Here is a 19496-nt window from a genome sequence, read left to right as displayed (position 1 = left end):
GAAAATTCCGTTAAAACAAATATTAAAAAAAATTCTGTAGCAACTTGCTGAAAGCGTTTCGGGTCAATCTAAAAGCTTGTTTGAGCTACTGCCTCATCATCGTCAGGGGAAATTGAAGCTGGTTTTTGGGTGATGTAATTTTGTGGGCCATGCCTACTCCTGTGCATGCTGACAATGTTTGTTTATAGTGTAAACACAAGAAAGGATGTTGACATATGTCCATAACCTAGGTTGTTTTACTGTTGGTGAACAGCATTGTTGTAAGAATACTTAAGCTGCGCTAATAAATTTTGCCACAAATAGTCCATACTTATGACGCAATTGACTTATAAATATATATTTTTGATTTCACCAGTTTGTCATTTGTTGCAGGGTCAGAAACACATGCAGTGGAGTCACAGAACCAAAAATAGTGGCCGCTCAATTTAGAGTACCAGTGTTTTGTGAACTGGTGTGTACTCTATAGCTATTAACAAAGCTTTGTGTATATAAACTATATATAACACAATGGCTGTTTAATTTTATGTTGTTTTCCATTATACAAACACCCATCCCCTCATATTAGTTCAGATAATCAAGTCTCCACTGTAATACCACGAATAATTGTTTGGATATCATATTTGATATTTTAAATAGGTGTCTCCAAGCCTACTCTGAAGATATTGCAACATGCAAAAATCATCACTGCTGCAAGTTTGAAATGGTATGAGTTGGGAGTAGAGCTGTTGGATGATGATCAGGTGCAGCAACTGGGCATCATCAAAGCTAACAATGATGATGTGTCAAGACGTTGTTCTGAAATGCTCAGTTACTGGTTACAAACTCATCCCAATGCTAGTTGGTATGAACTAGTGGCAGCACTGAGGGCACCAGGTGTTGAACTGAATAAAGCAGCTGCATCTGTCATAAGACTAATAAAGGGTTTGTAATCTTGTACAATGAAAAATGTTATAGAGAAAAAGTATACATACAATAGGTGTGCAGTATGCATTTAAATGATGCATACTGTTAACTGTTCTGTATTACCGAAAGAGATTGTCAGTTATGCAATTTACATGCTGCCATTAAGTACAGTGTAATACTGATATTTAATGTATGTATATAAGTAGTTGCATTTATCTATGTTGATTTCTACAAACTTCATTTGCTAGTGTGTGCAAATTTATTAACATTAAACTCTGTGTTTGGTATCTACAGAGTCAAGTCAGTCAACAGGTCAGCAACAAGCCCGATATCCTTCAGCAGGTGATCCTGGTAGACAAACCTATGAGGGAGAGGCAATAGGTCAGTAAAGTAGTTACACAAAATATTTCTTATATGGTCAGTTCTGGGGTAACCAGTGATATCACACATGACCTCAGGGAAATACGGCAGTGTGTCGTGTGGCCAAGAAAGCCAGCACACCACACTGTGAGTATATTTAGAGGAAGAAACAAAACACAATTTTTATGCATAAACTCTGTACTTAACTACCTTCTTGAATTAGAATCATTTTTTTTCCTTGCAAATGCCCTCCACCTTCAGCACCCCACATAACCAAATTGGAGCAAGATTGCCTAACACAATTGTGAAATATCAGCCTTCACAATCAGCTTAATTTATTTTTTCTTTCTTTCTGCGTTTGGGTACTTGGGGGGAGGCTTAGATTATTCTTTTGCACACTTTACGAAAATTCATGCAAATGTGTAGCTCAATTTTCTTGAGTTATGGTACACTATAAGAATGCATTACGGCACAGTCACGTGCCCATGTTTGGTGCAAATTTGGAAACAGTTATAGGGCTATGCATGGACGATTGTTTGCATTAAAAAAGACCACCTTGTTGTCACACCTACAGGGTAGAAATAACTTAAAAAATTGGTATGCTAACCATCATAGCTTTTAGACCTTTTGTTGTGTAATTATTAAAAGAATTGCATTAACAGCTATAGAGTTACAAGGCAAAAACCAAACAACTGTAAATCACAGGGTAGAAATACTTTAATAGAACAGTCACCACAGGATAAAAATAAGTGCAATATTAATCTGCCTGGATAAGGGGTGGTAGCTAATGATGCTAGTGGCATGTCTCTGTACTCTTTCCACTCTCTTGATGTCTAGAAGATATAAGGGCCCCACGCCAAAATTCCATAAAGTCTTGTAGAGAACTGGTAGCGTATTAATGGTAAGTAGTCAAAAGACTTTTTGAATACTCAGTTTGCCTTTGACACAGCATTGAATGTTTAACTTTAATTGCATGTCAATTTGAATACCACGATTTCTTTTAATACTTTTGTGAATTATTATGTAATTCGGTGTGTAGGGGCCATAATGGAAATGATATACCGTAGATTCCCTAAAAATTCGGCAGAAATAAATTAATTCCGTTCGTGTCTGGCCGAACAATTAGGAAAAAATGTACCAACCCAGTGCTATTGTCGAATTTTTAGGGATCTATCCCTAATACAGTCTGCACGCTTCATGGCTATGTTATTTGGGATCCGTTTACTGCTTACTTTATGAATTTCTTTCTACAGGAACCAACAGGAACGCCTTGAGGCTGAGCTGACGATACCACAACACTCACTTGGCCGCAGCGCTATATACTATGATTGCCTACATTATCCAGGAGGAATGGTCAATGTCATTACTACATCGCTTTTGAATGCAATCACCCAAACGTAATATTAAGGATTTCAACAAGTAAAAAATATAAACCACAATCAGTAATGTTATTTAACTATCTCGTGATAAATCTCGCTATCAGATGCTGCATAAAGTGTTCCATGGCTTAACAAAGTGTTATCTGTGGGGTATCGTGTTAAAAGGAGATGTGGGGCCAGGAGAGCTGTGAACAGAAACGAAGATCGTTTTGCGGTAGCCGTGATGACTCACAATGATATCGTTGAGTACGTTCCCTGAACAATCTCACACTTGGTACTTCATCCAGCATCGAGGTAGCATATCGTGTGAGGTCACAGGGAATCCTCAGTACTCAAGAGACCTTCGTCAACTAGTACTCCAAGTGCCGAAAAATTAGCGCACTTATAATTAGAAACTATCCTGCGCTTGCCAAAATTTAGAGCACATTGCGTTCAAAGCACAGGGAGTGCCGAATATTTAGAGATGCCGAAATTTTAGGGAATCTACGGTAACACTTCTTATTGCTTTACTGTGATTTAATATCATGGACTACTCCAACTTGTTTCAGTACCTTTTATTGATGTGCTATGGACCCTACTCTAGTTGAAAATTCTAAATTTTTTTGTGTTATCATGACTGGTAAACCCACGCATACCGCATCTGAAATGGCCCCACGTACCCCAGCTATATTATTGTCTGAAAAGTGAAGTATCCATTACGCTTTGTTGTCGGCTATGTTCAACCCGTTACACATCATTTCGAATCAAGAACTGTTCAAAAAGTACCTCTGCAATCAGAGTAGTCACTATGAAAAATACAGACAATTTCCATTTCGAAGGGAAGCCATCACGTGCTACCGCCAAATTGACACTTTCGCTGTGAGCAAAGATGAATGGGACACAAAGAAGTGCATGAAGAATGCATTGTATGTACTGCGGTATGCCAAATGGAACCTCTCAGGCCAAAGCGACATCGAACAGTGAAAATACATGCCCATAGCCTTAGCCGTTATCGTGTTACACTTGGTCAGTAGAAAATTCCATTAAATAAATAATAATAGAAAAAATTCCTGTAGCAACTTGTTGAAAGCATTTTGGGTCAATCTGAAAGCTTGATTGGGCTTAGTTTTACTTAACTAATACTGCCTCATTATCTTCAGAGAGCTGGTTTTTGAGTGATGTTATTCCATGGGTCACACCTACTCCTTTGTGGTCCCTACTATACAGTACTATCGTACTGTATGATGATAAAAGCCATTGCTTTGACCAACAAAAGAGTGCATCAATAATCTTCTGTAATTTCCTAACATCATTGGGAGACTCAATAAATCAAAAGAGTTTGCTGTCATCTGCAAATAAAACAAGCTAACTTTTCTCTATAGGTGGCAATTCATTCACATGTACAGGCTGCTCTTGACAGGCGACCATGATGAGAACTATAATGATGATAATTTAGTCAAGATTACAACACACTGCTTCCTATGGATCAGAAAAGATTTTATCCAGTTTAACCCTCTCACCGCCACAACTGCCATAAGGTGGTTTTGATATATGAATACCCATAGCATCACATTCTAAGTGCTCTGCAACTCGGTTTTTAAAATCCACAAAGGTTCTCATGCTAGGTCTCTAACCTACACACCTACACACACACACACACACACACACACACACACACACACACACACACACACACACACACACACACACACACACACACACACACACACACACACACACACACACACACACACACACACACACACACACACACACACACACACACACACACACACACACACACACACACACACACACCACACACACACACACACCACACACACACACACACACACCACACACACACACACACACAAATATACAGAGAAGCATTTTGAAAATGGATGTTACATTGGCTGTTCCTCTGTTGGCAGGGGTTATGTCCATCATGATACATAGCAACTGCTACGACTTTATTTATGCAGGTGCCAGGGAACAGTTCCACTAATGCTGAAGGAAGGAAACTCATCTTTAAGCAGAGAGGAGTGGAGGTGGATGCAAAGGGACCACTTGGATGTAGAACTGGTTTAGTACCTACTTGCAGGTATTACTGAAGGTTTCCAGATTGATGTTGACTATAGTAAGACCTGTACATTAGCAAAGTGCAACCTTTCATCAGCAGAAGAGAATCCAGAGGTGGTAACAGGAGGAGGTAGATTTTGGAAGAGTGATTGGTTCATTACCAAGAGAAATTACTCCTGAGGTTCATATCTGCCCATTTGGGTAATCCCAAAAGGCAACCAGCCTGGCAAGTGGAGGCAAATTCAACATGTTCAGCCCATGGAGCCATACTGTGAAATGGGATATCAGAGAACTGTCATCGTTATCATACATCAGCGTGGACAACCTAGCAAGGTAGCAAGGGTGGTGACCCTGTTAGGCAAGAACACGTTGTTAGATAAAGTAGACATTAAGAGAGCTTACAGGATGGTATTAGCTCACGCAGAGGACAGAATGTTGCTAGGTATGAAGTGGCAAGGATCTGTGCATGTTGATACTTGTTTACCTTTTGGGTTGCAGTCAGCCCCAAGAGTTTTTACAACCTTGGCAGATGCCATCAAATGGGAAGTTCAACACTGGGGTGTCACTTGGATATTGCATTATTTGGATGACTACATTACCTTTGGGGCACCAGCATTCCAGGAGTGTGCTGCAGATGTGGCAACCCTTCGGGAGGTTAGGGGTACTGATAGCCAGGGAGAAGTGTGAAGGGCCAATCCTTAACAAGTACTTTACATCAGTGTTTACACCGATTTCATTAGATACTCCCCAGCAATGGATGAACCACTGATACTAGACATTGATCCTATCCAAGTGGACACTAATGGTGTTGTTGAACTATTAAAGTCCTTAGAGGTCCACAAGGTTGCTGGGCCTGATGAAATACCAGCACAACTGTTTTAGAAAACCAGTGACCTTCTTGCCCCATCACTTACTCTCATTTACCAAGCATTGTTACATCAGTGCTCATTACCTACAGATTGGAAAAGAGCATATATCGTACCCATCTTTAAAAAGGGTAATAGTGCTGCTCCTAATAACTACAGACCTGTATCCTTAACTTGTATATGCTCTAAAATCCTGGAACATATAGTGTACTCACATATATTCACTAGAGATGGACCGATACCACTTTTTACTGATATTTCCGATACGAGTATTTGTACTGAAATTATTTGCCGATACCGATACCGATACTATACATTGAAGCCTAGACAAGTTTATTATAGAAATTTCATTGTTGTGATACATAGCTAGCTATTAAAATATCACAGTAATTGATTGATCTCAAGTTTTAAAATATTCATTGTATAACAGCTAAACATGATAAACATCATTGTGTTCTTGATTTGAGGTAATTTTCTTATAAGCTTATTGATAAGGCAATTAATTGCGTGGGCGGCCGATAATTGTACAATGTTTGTTACAGCTTTTCAACCAAACCTTTTCATAAAAAAGCAAGCCAAGTAGTCATAAGCGTATTTCTTGAGGAACAACTGCACTACCATTTAATTACAAAGGATTCATGTGTTCTAATATATTAGAATACACACGGAGCAATTGCAGCAATACTTGGAAAAGAGTAACAAAGGCTTTGTTTCGCTACTTTATTAGCTCAACTAAGTTACTGATTACCTCAACTAAGTTATTAGCTATTGGAAACTTAGCTTAGAGATGGTTAAATAAAAATGGTGAGTGTCTCCTGTGGTATCTGTACCTTGTATTACCGATACCGATCCGATACCACTGGTATCGGCATCGATACCGATACTGGTATCGGTATCGGTCCACCTTTAATATTCACCCATCTATCTCGCCATAGGATTTTATGCGACCAACAACATGGATTTCGTCAATCAAGATCGTGTGAGTCCCAGCTCATACTGACAGTTAACGACTTTGCTGAAACACTTAATAGAGGAGAACAGTCTGATGTGGTATTTTGGATTTCTCCAAAGCGTTTGATAGAGTGTCCCATCACCACCTATTTTCACAAGCTTCATCACTATGGTATTCGTGGAGATGTACTAGACTGGATAAAGAACTTTACTTTGAATAGATCTCAACATGTAATAATTGATGGTCAAAAAAGTGATGTCTCTAGTGTCTCATCTGACGTTCCTCAGGGGACAGTGCTTGCTCCACTACTGTTTCTTTGTTTTATTAATGACTTGCCTAATAGAATCACATCCAAAATAAAATTATATGCAGATGATGTCAGACATGGGGCCAAGTACATGAGTACTTATACTTAAGTACACTTAAGTACAAGTTTGAAAGTACTTGTACTTTACTTAAATACTTTCTTAATTATCCCAGTGTACTTGTACTTATACTCAAGTATTTTTGCCAAGTACTTGAGTACTTAAAGTACTTTTAAGTACTGCAAACATTGTAGTTTGTACACAGTGAACGTCAATAAAAATAAATTTGATGAAGTTGTAGTTTTCAACCTCTTGGTACTTTGTACAACCTTACTATGTATCATGTAGCCACAGGCAGCTGTTTAATAGGAATTCTGGTTTATATAATAAAAGCAATGCTGTCATTTAAATTGGGAGTTGAAGAGAATGGTTGACAAAAACCTGAAACTACCTGCTGTCATGAAATATTTTGCAATTCCTGAAGTTTTATCTGAAGGAGACTGTAAGGCTAAAACTACTGTAATGAGGGGTTTGTTGAATTGGTGGTAAGAAATTATCATTTATAGTGCATAGTATCCTTCTACGTCAGACACCATCCTTCCCTTTCCATTGTGGCAAAATAGTGCTTGTATTATTTATCTCAATTAAGTGGTTATTTAGCATTGCAGGAAAAGAATTTAAATCCGAGTGTAGTAGACCTAGAAATGATTATTATGCAGTATAATAGTTCTGTGAATATAAAAACTGTACCTTGCATGCTTGTACCTCAAGCTTAAGTTATTATGCACGGCTGTTGCTATAGGAAAATGTACTGTACTTGTACTTTACCTAAGTACTTTCAGTATGTACTTGTACTTTACTTAAGTACTCTTGTGATTTCAGTTGGAGTACTTGTACTTATACTTCAAAAACTCAAAAGTACTTGTACTTTACTTAAGTACTTTTAAATGTACTTGGCCCCATGTCTGGATGATGTACTGTTGTATACTACCATTCACTCACAAGATGACTGCCATAGACTACAGCAAGACCTCGACACTTTAGAACAGTGGGCACTAGATTGGAAAATGTCATTTAATCTGCAAAAATGTGAATTTCTCAGAATCACCAACAAAAAACACCCAATATTAGCTCAGTACACTCTACAAAACCAAACTATAAAGGAAGTAACTCATGTCAAATATTTAGGGGTGACTATTGATAAGAATTTATCCTGGTCAGAGCATATCAAACAAATAACTAAGAAAGCCAATAATGTAAAATGCTTTTTACAACGTAATATAAGCAGGTGTCCCCCCAAACCAAAAGTAATTGTTACAAGCTCTTGTTAAACCTATATTAGAATACGCAAGCACTGTCTGCATGCATGGTCACCCCACACACAGAGAGATATTGATATCATCAAAAATGTTCAAAGGCGTGCAGGCGTGCAGCAAGATTTGTAACTAACAATTATTCCCGGTATGCAAGTGTGACTGAAATGTTATCCAACTTGAGCTGGCCCACGTTAACCAGATGTAGAAATGAACAAAAGGCTATAATGTTATATAAGATCATAAACTGTCAAGTTGATATAAATGCTGACAATCTTCTTATTCCTAACCCTGACATCTACCACACCAGAGGACACAATAAAAGATTTATGATACCAACAACAAGGATTGACTCCTACATATTTTCTTTTTTTCTGTCCGCTATTAAAATTTGGAATTCCTTATCCCAACATGTGATCAACTCGACAGAGATTGAACAATTCAAGCACAACCTAGCTGGTCTAGACACTATTTAATTAATTAATTAGTAATTATGTATGATTGTAATTGTACTATTGTTTCTTTTGTGCACTACACTCTTCTTGAGGTCTGCACAATACAACAAATAATAATAAATAATAATAATAAAGCTGACTTACTTGGGCATTAAAATTGACACAGTTGCTGTAAAAGTTGCTATAAAACTGTGCCTTCCAGATAAAAAAAAACTACAATTAATAATAGCAGAAGTTCAGGAATGGTAATACTGTGATTGTGCCAATAAAAAAGAGTTAGAATCTTTAGTGGGCATATTGCAGTACACAACGAAAGTAATCCAGGCAGGTCACAGGTTTGTGAGAAGGATAATTAAGCTCATGGAATCAGTGAGGAACCTGCAATGATGGGGCCAGTTTATAGAGAGATGGAATGGAGTAGGTCTACTTCCTTGCCAAGGAAGACAAACTGTACACCTAGAGATGGATACATCGGGAAGCTGGGGTCGTGCAGCAGTCTGGGGTTCACATTGGTTACAGTGGGAGTCTCTCACTGTGACAACATGGCAGTGGTGATGAATGGGGGATATAGTAAAGATACCTGTTAATACATATCCTATCCAGACTTCAGTATACACTTATCCTCTCATGTTCCTGCACCTGCCAAACCCCAAGTTTGGTGTACTTGTGACTGGGTGTGGCCTGCTTTATTTCTCTGAACTAGTCCAGACTTTTGGGGGACAAAACATCTTTGCTTGAAATCCAAATATGGAACATCCCCAGATGGACAAGGCCCAAGACAAAGTCTCCCCTGAACAGTCTACATAGGGCCTATAGGCTCACCATCCCAGTCTGATGTACATCCCTATAATTTCCACAGAACTTTACAATGCACACATACACACAATCTAAACACACATGTATACATACACTATGATCGAGTTCCCCCAGTTATTTTACTGTTGAGGCTACTGCCACCAGTTGCTCCCGTGGTGTTCTCACATATATTTGATATGCCATGTTCTGTCATCAACCCATTGTTTAATTAGTGAGTCCTGGATTCCTTGATCTGCTGCTGTTGTTGCTGCCCCAATTCGGAAACTACACCCTGAGTATGTGGTCTGGTCTATTCCCACCTCCTGTAATCTGGTCAACAAAATGCTCCCTTGTAAGGGCACGCCCATCACTGAAACGGACATCTCCTGGGCCCCCCAATGCCATAAAGCCAGTACTGCTGCCACAGGACACAGGAGGCCTCCTGTACGGCTAATGATTATCTGGACACCCTTACAGAATGGGTCCATTTTTGACTGCGTGATGTCAACTGTGATGAATGAAGGCTGTTTATACTCTCTACTGAATGTCTTTGTATGACAGATGTTGTGAGCTACTATCAGAGGAAACTACCACTTCCACCACTCAGAGGAAAGCATAGAAACATAAGCAAATTGCCACGCACAGCATGATGACATCCTAATTAATTTTGTGTCTCTTCCTTTCCATTGCTGAAGTACAAGCCACAGGATTTTTGGGGTGATTGAAAGCCTCCTCTTTGTCAGCTGACCAGCTTGCTCTTTCTTTCATACCCCTAATTACTAGCTCCAGTTGGGGCATCTCACCCATCTTCAGGTCTCCTAGGCCATGTGATATCTGCACGTACCTTACAGCTGATAGGTAAGATTTCGCAGTTTGGCATCGTTGGCTCTCCTGTTTCAGATACGCTACAGAATAACACAGGCGTTTCTCAGTTACTGTAAGTGGTGTCACATTGTATTTACTGCAGAAATTTAGGAAATGCTAAAACAGTTCTTGCCTGCTGCATAAACCTTGTGTATTGACTGTGCTAGACCTGTTTGGTACAAGCTATGAACAACTTGGTCCAATGTGGTGATGTCCAATCCAGACGCTTGTTCACTAGCAGATCTAGGAGTTCTTGTGGGATTCTGGTCTTTGCTTGATCCACGGTGTTTGAGGCTTGTGAAAATTGGTAGAACTTATCACGCGATAGTGCATCAACACGAGTATTATCTTTCCCAGGTCAGCGTACTGCCTCTGTGAGGCACTTATAGTGTTCAGTGATGAAGAATAGGGACCTCAGCAGCCACGGATGTTGGTTAGGTTAGTAAAAGAAATTTAAATCCTATACAAACCATTTTATTGTACCCTTACACTGTAATCCACTTCCTAGTAAGTCTGCCAATTTTAATGACAATGAAAACCCAATATTTTGGAATCTTGCATGTTATATATGGCATTATGCACAGTAAACATTACTGAACAGTGTTGCTATTTCTTTGTTAAATGTAGTAAAGTAGCTGTATTACTGTTGGAGCAGTAAATCTGTATGAATTGAAGTAGTAAATGTAGTATTTGTCCTATACATAAATGTAAGAGTGCACTGCACCTATATGGCTTAGCCCTTTTCTAATCTTTATATGGGATCCATGCACATCAATACACACAGTAGTGTCATTGTATTGATAGGAAGAATAATACCAAGACATGCGTTGTTTGGTCCAAGAAACCAGCACACTATACCAGTGTGTTATGTAGTAGTTGTAACATGGGCACGAGTTATTTCAGGTAAATCACAAGTGCCCATGTTACAACTAATATATTCAACTTGGGTCACTCACCTGCAAGTGTGGGGAAACTGCAGGAATGCTTTGCAAGTGTATTTATATGGGACCATGTGAATTTCCATTATGAATACTATCGTAAGAGCAACGACAAGGTGCTGCTGAGAAGTCCAATGTAAGTGTATCGACACGAGCATGCAGATCGCTTCGATTGTGGGTACGCAATTAAACACAGGAAACCAAAATGCAAGCTGAACAGCTCATAATGAAGCTTAAGTGCACTATAAAGTACTTACTATACTAGCCATGGATAAACTAAAGCAGTGAATATGTTTATAGCGCTATAATGGCCTAGTCAATTAAGCAACACGCCCAGTCACTACGCTTGTGTGACATCGCGCCGGGTGTCAAAACAGCAATATAAAGACAATTCAAGTGCTTTAAAGTGCTTACTTTACTAGCCATGAATAAACTAAAAGTAGTGAATAATATTATGTTAACACCATAGATTTATAAACCCTAGTCTATGGTAACACTAATGGCCAAATCAATTAAGCATTACGCCTAGTGTCTGGACATCTCCACATGACTATAGACATTCTTCATTCAGTAAAGCAATGAATTATCTTCTTCCCCAAGTCCATGATCTTTGCTTTGGCTCACTTACAAAACTAAAACCCACTATCGATCCTGTGAAGTGTCACTATATTAAAGCAGAGGAGATCACACAGTTACATCAAAGAAATCAGATTATTTCTGACAATGCTTGGAATGCATTAATGAGAATAGGAGGTAGTATTTAATAGTTATACCATGGCCACGAGGGATTTGCCTGATATATATGCCCAAGCCCGAGGGCTGCAGGCCCGAGGGATTGGGCATATATATCAGACAAGTCCCAAGTGGCCATGGTATAAGTAATATATGTACCACTCTGCGTGGGCAGTTCAAAGGCACCACCAGTGCCATAATTTGTATATCGCACTGCTGCAGACCGCAGCGAGTGCATTATAACTTATAACGCACTGGTTGCGGTTTTGTAGACCACAACGAGTGCATTATAAGGTATAATGCACCGACCGTAGTGCAATATACAGATATTGCACTGGCTGCGGTTTTGTGCAGCATAACACAAGTGCCGGTGGCGAAGACCACTATGACACCTCACCTAATAGGTGGAAGGACACTTCACAGATCACTCGAATTCTTTTATAGCCTGACATGTAAAGGTCGATTGTGGGCCATAACGTCACCAATACATATAATGCTTACAAGCAGCCAATGGCGATCGAAAAAGCCAACACGGGTGGCCACAACTCTAGTCTACATATATATAAACGTACTTATACACCTTACTAGTCTGGTGCCATCTTAGCCCAGATTAAACTGTAGTCCACTTCGACAATGACTCAATAAAACAAATATATTCTAAATAATACTAACCTTTACGTTCGATTGTGGTAACCAGTTTTGTCATGCCACTAGATTCGAGTTTAGCCAGTGTGAATAGTAAGAATTCTAGTATCGTTTAGTAGCTGGGTTTTGTTTACTTAAAACGTCTATTTAGCTACTTTTTTTTCGCTCGAAGGAATCACTATGGCAATTAGTCTGGCGCTTAGTCTATATGGCGATTGAGTGATCACGCTGGCATGTTGAGCACTACATAATGAGAGTCGAACAGCAAATGCAGGTTAGTGATATAACCCATAGCGTACTAGCTTTCAATATCTCAGGTGGCTGCAGTACTGCAGGGGGAACGTCATCACAACGTCCGGCTTGGTTACCCACAATCGATGTTAGAAACCTGGCCTTTATAAGTGTTACAGCTGTCTTGTGAGACTCTCCCCACCTATTAGGTGAGTGGTACATAACAGTTATACAATGTGCACTCGTGCTCTGCCTGTATAAACGCACTTGCCTTTGGGCCTAACATCCTCAGGCTCGTGCGTTTATATCAGGAAGAGCGCTCGTCAGTGTTGCCAGATAAATTTTTTAAATGTTCACAGAAAAAAATTATTTTGTTCATAAAAAGTTCATAGACCACTTAGTCCCATGCTTTTTACTCCGAACACAGCATGCACCAAGCCCACACATTATAAATAGGTGGACTCGGCGTGCAAGGTACTAAAAATGCGTAAATGAGTCCACCTTCATGAGGACTACAGCATACACAATATGTTTTGAAAGTGCATGGCTGTGCCTAGGTAGCTACATGCTGCTGTTCATCGCAGCTAGCTTACAGCTGTATATATACCAGTGTACTATAGCTACTTGCTACCTCCTTTAGTGTTTGCGGCAACAGGTGGCATGGGGCCCACTGCTACAACTGTATTTAGGAAGCTAGCTTTTATGTTGGCTGAGAAACGTTCCATCAATTACAGTAGATGTCTCTTTTGGCTGCGATGTAGACTTCGTTTCTCTTTGTTGAGATCTGCAGTGATGTGTTTGAGGGGTCATCGTTCTTCTAATCATTGTCCTATAATATCACATATCGATCTGGCCTGCTCCGAGGGTCGCCTGGCTGAGCCAGGTGGTCCTGTTTGATTGCTGGTATTCCCAGCTGTCCAGCACTTTAACACCTAGTGCTGGGGGTGGTGGCAAGGGCAGTCCATCTAGACCAGATACCTCGAAAGTGTAGACATCACTTCATTAGCCACATCATGTCACGTGACTCGTAACACTGAAGCAGCACCTCACATCGATGTGTATTCTTTGTCCTCACACAGATTGAATGGCTATACAGTATATCACTGACTTCTCCCTGCTTTGGCTCACCTCCTGTATGTGGTTTTCCCATCCGCACTCACGTAGTGAACTGGCTAACACTTTAGCCCTAGTGGGCTCATTTGCTTTGAATACACGGTTTAATTAATTCTTGTATCACATTCATTTCAAACGACCTCACCAACGACTTGTTCCGTAGCTCGCTCCGTTGACATTTTGAAAATTCTGGACACGTGATGATGACTCACGCTAGAATTGGCGCACTACTTAGCACCACGCTTAGCACGTGTATAACATGGATGGTACTCCAAGTTCAGTAGTTGGGCGAATTTGTGGACTAAACGAAGAATACGAAGAAGAGGAAGAAGAAAGTAGCACTGATAGTGACTGTGAGGTTGTCCCACCACCATCAAAGAAACAGCAAGTGGAAAAGAAGAAAAACTACAAGCAGAATTATCGAAAGCAGTGGGAGAAATATCAAATGTTTAAAGGATGGCTAGAGCAAGTGAAGGGTAAGCCAGATAAAGCATATTGTAAGGTGTGTAAGAAAGAACTGGCAGTAACAGTTACTCCTCTAAAGAAACACAGCAGAGCCCAATATCATGTGCAGCGAGTCGGTGAACTGATTGACCCAACATTGGTCCGAATAGATGCAGTATTGGTGGATCAAACAATGGAAAGAAATGTTCGGGATGCTGAACTAAGAGCAGCTGCGTTTCTTAGTGAGCATGACTTGTCCTTTAATCTAATGGACCATCTTAGTGACCTATTGCCAATTTTATGTCCAGATTCAAAAATAGCTGTTAACTTCAAGTGTAAACGAACCAAGATGAAATGTGTAGTTAAGAATGCATTGGCATCCCACTATCATACAAAGTTAGTAGAACTTCTCAATAAATCATACTTTTCTGTCATCATAGATGAAACTACAGATATTTCTGTATGAAAGCAACTGGGTATTGTAACAAGAGTGTATGATAAGGAGGCCAAAAAAGTGCGATGTGATTTGTTTGACCTTGTGCAGTTAAGTAGTGGCGATGCTGAAACACTATATGAAACTATTTGTGGTACCTTTGAGAAGGAATTCTTGTAGGTAATTTAATTGGTTTTGCCGCTGATACCACTAATGTTATGTTTGGGGAGCACAATAGTGTAGCATCGCATTTAAAAAAAAGGATTCCAGATATTTATTTCATGCGATGTATATGTCATAGTGCACACCTGTGTGCATCACATGCTTGTGAGAAACTGCCACGGACAGCTGAAGATTTATTACATGATGTATATAATTACTTTTGCCATAGTGCAAAACGGCAGTCAGAACTACAACAATTTCAGTACTTCACTGAGACAGAACCACACAAATTGCTGAGAGCTAGTCAAACACGTTGGCTATCCCTTCATTCTTGCGTTTCTAGAATGATTGAACAGTGGGATGCGCTGTTACAGTATTTTCAAGCAGCTGCACAGAAAGACAATTTGCTAGTCACTGAGAAAATTTTGTCATTAATGCAGAATCCTATTTGGAAATTGTACTATTACTTTTTAGATTTTGTATTGCCCAAGTTTAATGGCCTGAACCTGATGTTTCAGAGTAGTAAAGTGTCTATACACTGTCTTCATGCAAGCTTTGTTGCAATATATAAGTTGCTATATGAAAGAAGCTTACTGGAAGCAAACCCCACTTCAAAACATAGATCCAGCTTCAACAGTCAACTTGCTGCTAACTTCAATGTACATGGGTACAAAGATAGCTTTATGCCTGCCATTACAGCTATACATGAGCAGAGCACCAGATGTACAATACTTTCTGAAGAAAGTTCAAGAGTTTTACATCGAAGCTGCAAGCCAATTAAAGCACAGGTTTCCTATTGGTGATTCGACTATTAGACTGTTACAGGTTATTGATCCCAATGCTAAGCATTCAGAATTTCCTTCCCTTGTCCCCCTTGCCACAAGATTTCCAAATTTTTTGCCACCTTTGAAACTTCAGCGACTGGATGATGAATGGCGTAGGCTAGGAATTGGACCTCTACCATTTGAACATGAGGATATGGACCCTGAGGAATTTTGGCACCGCTTGAGCCTGATCTCAGACGGTACAGATACACCACCATTCCAAGTTCTCTGCCTTTTCATGCAAACATTATTGTGTCTGCCACACGCTAATGTAGATGTCGAAAGGACATTTTCAGATGTCACAGCCATTAACACAAAGAAACGAAATCGCTTAAAGGTCAGTACAGTTTGTGCACTGCTTCAAGTGAAGAACACTGTAAGGGAAGCTGGTGGATGCACTAAATTCTCTCCACCAACAGATGCAAGAAGGTTGATGTCATCGCGTACCCTGTATTATGATTCATCTGACTCTGACAGTGATTGACATGTCTTTGACTATAGCATCTCATTAGCTATTATACCAGTACTTTGTATAGAGTTATATATATAATTATACTGTACCTATATATGTTCGTTGTTGGCTCTATATAGTTGCTACATAGAGATATATATTTTGTTGCTTGATGTGTGTGTACTGTGAAAAGTTATTTCTATCCAGCACATTGCCAAAAGTTCATAAAAAGTTCGTAGATTATTTCAGGTTCATATACCAGGAAAAAAGTTCATAGATGTATGAACTTTCTTCACAGTATGGCAACACTGGCGCTCGTGGCCGTTGTATAACTATATAATACCACTCTGGTATATGTTCACCTAATAGGTGAAGGAAGACAAAACTGCATTCACCACATTACTTTTATACAGAGGTTTGCAAACATCGATTGTGGGTTTAAATATTGGCACAAAAATAAATGATTGTGGGTTTCACTGGTTGTAGTGATACCATTTTAAACCAAATAACCACTTTTGTGGATGAATAAAGTCTGTAGAAAAACAATCCCCACATTGCAAAAAAGATTATTTAGTGATGCTTAGTAGCTGAACTATGCAATGCTGACTCAATCAATTCTTCTTGCTTCACAACAATGCCCCTAACTAAACCAACATGTTTAACTCAAACCCACAATGCAAAACTTTAAGCAGCTCTAATTCAAACCCACAATGTAAAACTTTAAGCAGCTCTATATAAACAATCAAAGGGAACTGATGCTTTGTAGCTGCCTCAGTATCAAAGGCAGTTGTGGTCAGGGCTATATCATGATATCGCCCTAACCACAGGGCGATATCTAGAAGAGTGGTAGAATCTAGAAGAAGAGTGTTAGATAGAATCTTGTATTTGGCATTTAATTAAGTTATGTGTTGATGGTGCAGTGTGGTAAACAAGCTAACCCCAAAGTAAACTTGGAGGTTTAAAGGTATCTGTGTAGTGCCAGCCACTTGTCTCAACTGTAAAGCAGTAGCAAAGTGCTTTTACAACATGATAAACAAGAGTAGCTTTTGCTTGTGGTATACATGCAACTTAAATTTAAACTTACAGTAAAGAGTATATGTATGTATATGTTTGTCTTGCAAGTGTTACAGTTATATCATGATATATGTTCATATCGTGACATAAACCTTGGATACATGATATAGAGTTTTTCTATATTGTGGCAGCACTAATAAATGCCACAGCATATAACCAAGTAAATACAATATAATATAATATATAAAATATATATGTAAAAACACTATTAAAGGCTAAATTTTAAGTGTACATGCATTCACTGTACAACATGTAAACTGTGTAATTATATGGTGCACTATACACAGACTCTGCAAACTTAGTTATTTCAGAAGAAGAGTTTTCCAAGTGTGACAATGTTGGTATTGCATTTCTCAAGCTACAAGCAAAGGTCACAATCATGCTGATGAAGGCAAACTTTTCCTTAATAAGGAGAGCTTGTATTACACAAAAGAACACACCTGGTGGTGCACAATTACCTGAGCAACTCATTGAGAAAATACTAAACACTCAGAATATTGATATGTTACTAGATGTGCTGGCATGCTCACCTTATTGGAGCTGGATTGACATCAGAATATTACAGGCAATTGTGGTAACATCTGATATACCTCAAGCATTGCTAAATTTGGAAAATTACAAAAGAGCTGTGTTTTCAAAAAAATTGATTGATTTGCTGCCAAACGTGCCCAGCAAAGAGATCAAAGAGACATACTACACTAAAATTGCTACAAAACTTGAGAAAGATGCCAGCGTCATGACAGTTGCAGATCTTCTAGAGTTTCAAGCTGAATTGGAAACTGTGATCATGGACATTGGCAAGGGGACGTGCGTTCTTGACAATATCAGACCAGGATGCATAGAGGTCCACTGGTACATTCCTACCCATTGTGTGGATAATGCATATCAGTCAGCATCTACCAGATGTCACATGTTTAATGAAATCCACTTGTTATGGCTTCAGATAGCACACTACCCAGTAATTCATGATCCACTGTCATCATCAGATGTTGATGTGGTCCCTTCATCTCCTCCAGACAGTGTTGGTAAGTGATACATAAAATACTTGTGTTAAATGACATCATCTGAATCATATACAGCAGGAGTCAAAGACTTCATTGACCACTACTATGACTACTTGTCAGTCAACATGGATGCTGAGGTGGTTATGCAGCTGATGATATCTCAGCAACTATTCAGTGGAGATGTTGCTATGGCAGCTCATAGTAGCTACCACAAGAGTTTTCTGATCTTACAACAAATTCGATTGATGGATGCAAAGACACTGGTGTCTTTCTGTGAATTGCTTATGGAAAACGAGAGCCAAGCAAGGATTGGGAAAACACTGATTAATGGTAAGCACACAATTACTAAGACAATTGTTACTGTTTATCCTTAGCATTAGAAACTTCTGCCGTGATGAGCTCTGTCGATACTACTGATGACACTCAACCAGTAGCTCTGCAAGAAGTGGGCAGAGAAGATATGGATACCATCTGCAGCACTTTTGAGCCGTCCTCCATTGCTACAAAATTTTTGGATACAACAATCCAGGTGACAGAAATGTTACAGTCCTTTGATCCAAAGATAATTGCTGACATTTGCAATTCATTGAGAGCTAGTAAACAAGCTAATATTCCATTATTTTCTACTCAGTACATGGAGGTCCTTAGAGGAAGTAAATCCACTCCAACACTAGTGCAGAAGCTTGCTCCTTTTACAAATTGGATAGACCATTCTATTCTTACCACAGTAGTTGAAGCTTGCAATATTCCAGAAGCTGTAGCACTTCTGAATCTGTTTGATTCCAGGATTGATATGTCCCAGCCAGTCACCAAGTATCCCATACCATCACCATCTCATCATATGGTGCCATATAATACCAGTACACACACTGTACTGGCTGTTCAGCTTAACTTGCAACTGAGTCAGTCCACCCTCCAACGTGTACTAGATATACGATCACTGATACAAGAGAAATGTGAGGTTACTCCTCACTGTTTACAGCTACTGGCAGTAGCAAAGACTAGCCACACAATCATCTACTGGACTATTCCTAAACATGTTGTTGCCCTCATAGCTTTAAATGTTCTGCAGTATCAAAGTTACTTCAACCAAAATGGCATACAGCAATTAGCAATGTACCCAGGAATGGTACTTACAACTGGCAGTGCTCTTACTGTTGGATTATTCTCATTTTTTAACAAGGTACGTAAG

At 39.3% G+C, this 19496-nt stretch overlaps 1 protein-coding gene and 1 long non-coding RNA gene across 2 annotated transcripts in view; one reads left to right on the top strand and one right to left on the bottom strand.

The window, feature by feature from the left end:
- LOC136256244 (uncharacterized) overlaps positions 1 to 19496 on the top strand; it is a 68954-nt gene that overhangs the window by 3964 nt on the left and 45494 nt on the right. The window contains exons 2-6 of the mRNA XM_066049174.1: positions 637 to 921; positions 1198 to 1284; positions 17588 to 18325; positions 18380 to 18634; positions 18679 to 19487. Coding sequence (XP_065905246.1) covers positions 637 to 921; positions 1198 to 1284; positions 17588 to 18325; positions 18380 to 18634; positions 18679 to 19487 — 2174 coding nt within the window. The remainder of the gene's footprint in view (positions 1 to 636; positions 922 to 1197; positions 1285 to 17587; positions 18326 to 18379; positions 18635 to 18678; positions 19488 to 19496) is intronic.
- LOC136256245 (uncharacterized) overlaps positions 1044 to 19496 on the bottom strand; it is a 71605-nt gene continuing 53152 nt past the window's right edge. The window contains exon 3 of the long non-coding RNA XR_010701399.1: positions 1044 to 1264. This is a non-coding gene — a long non-coding RNA (uncharacterized lncRNA). The remainder of the gene's footprint in view (positions 1265 to 19496) is intronic.

The sequence above is a fragment of the Dysidea avara genome, chromosome 5 (assembly GCF_963678975.1).
Source record: "Dysidea avara chromosome 5, odDysAvar1.4, whole genome shotgun sequence".
In the NCBI taxonomy this organism is placed as follows: Eukaryota; Metazoa; Porifera; class Demospongiae; order Dictyoceratida; family Dysideidae; genus Dysidea; species Dysidea avara.
This window is presented reverse-complemented; position numbering and strand designations above follow the sequence as displayed.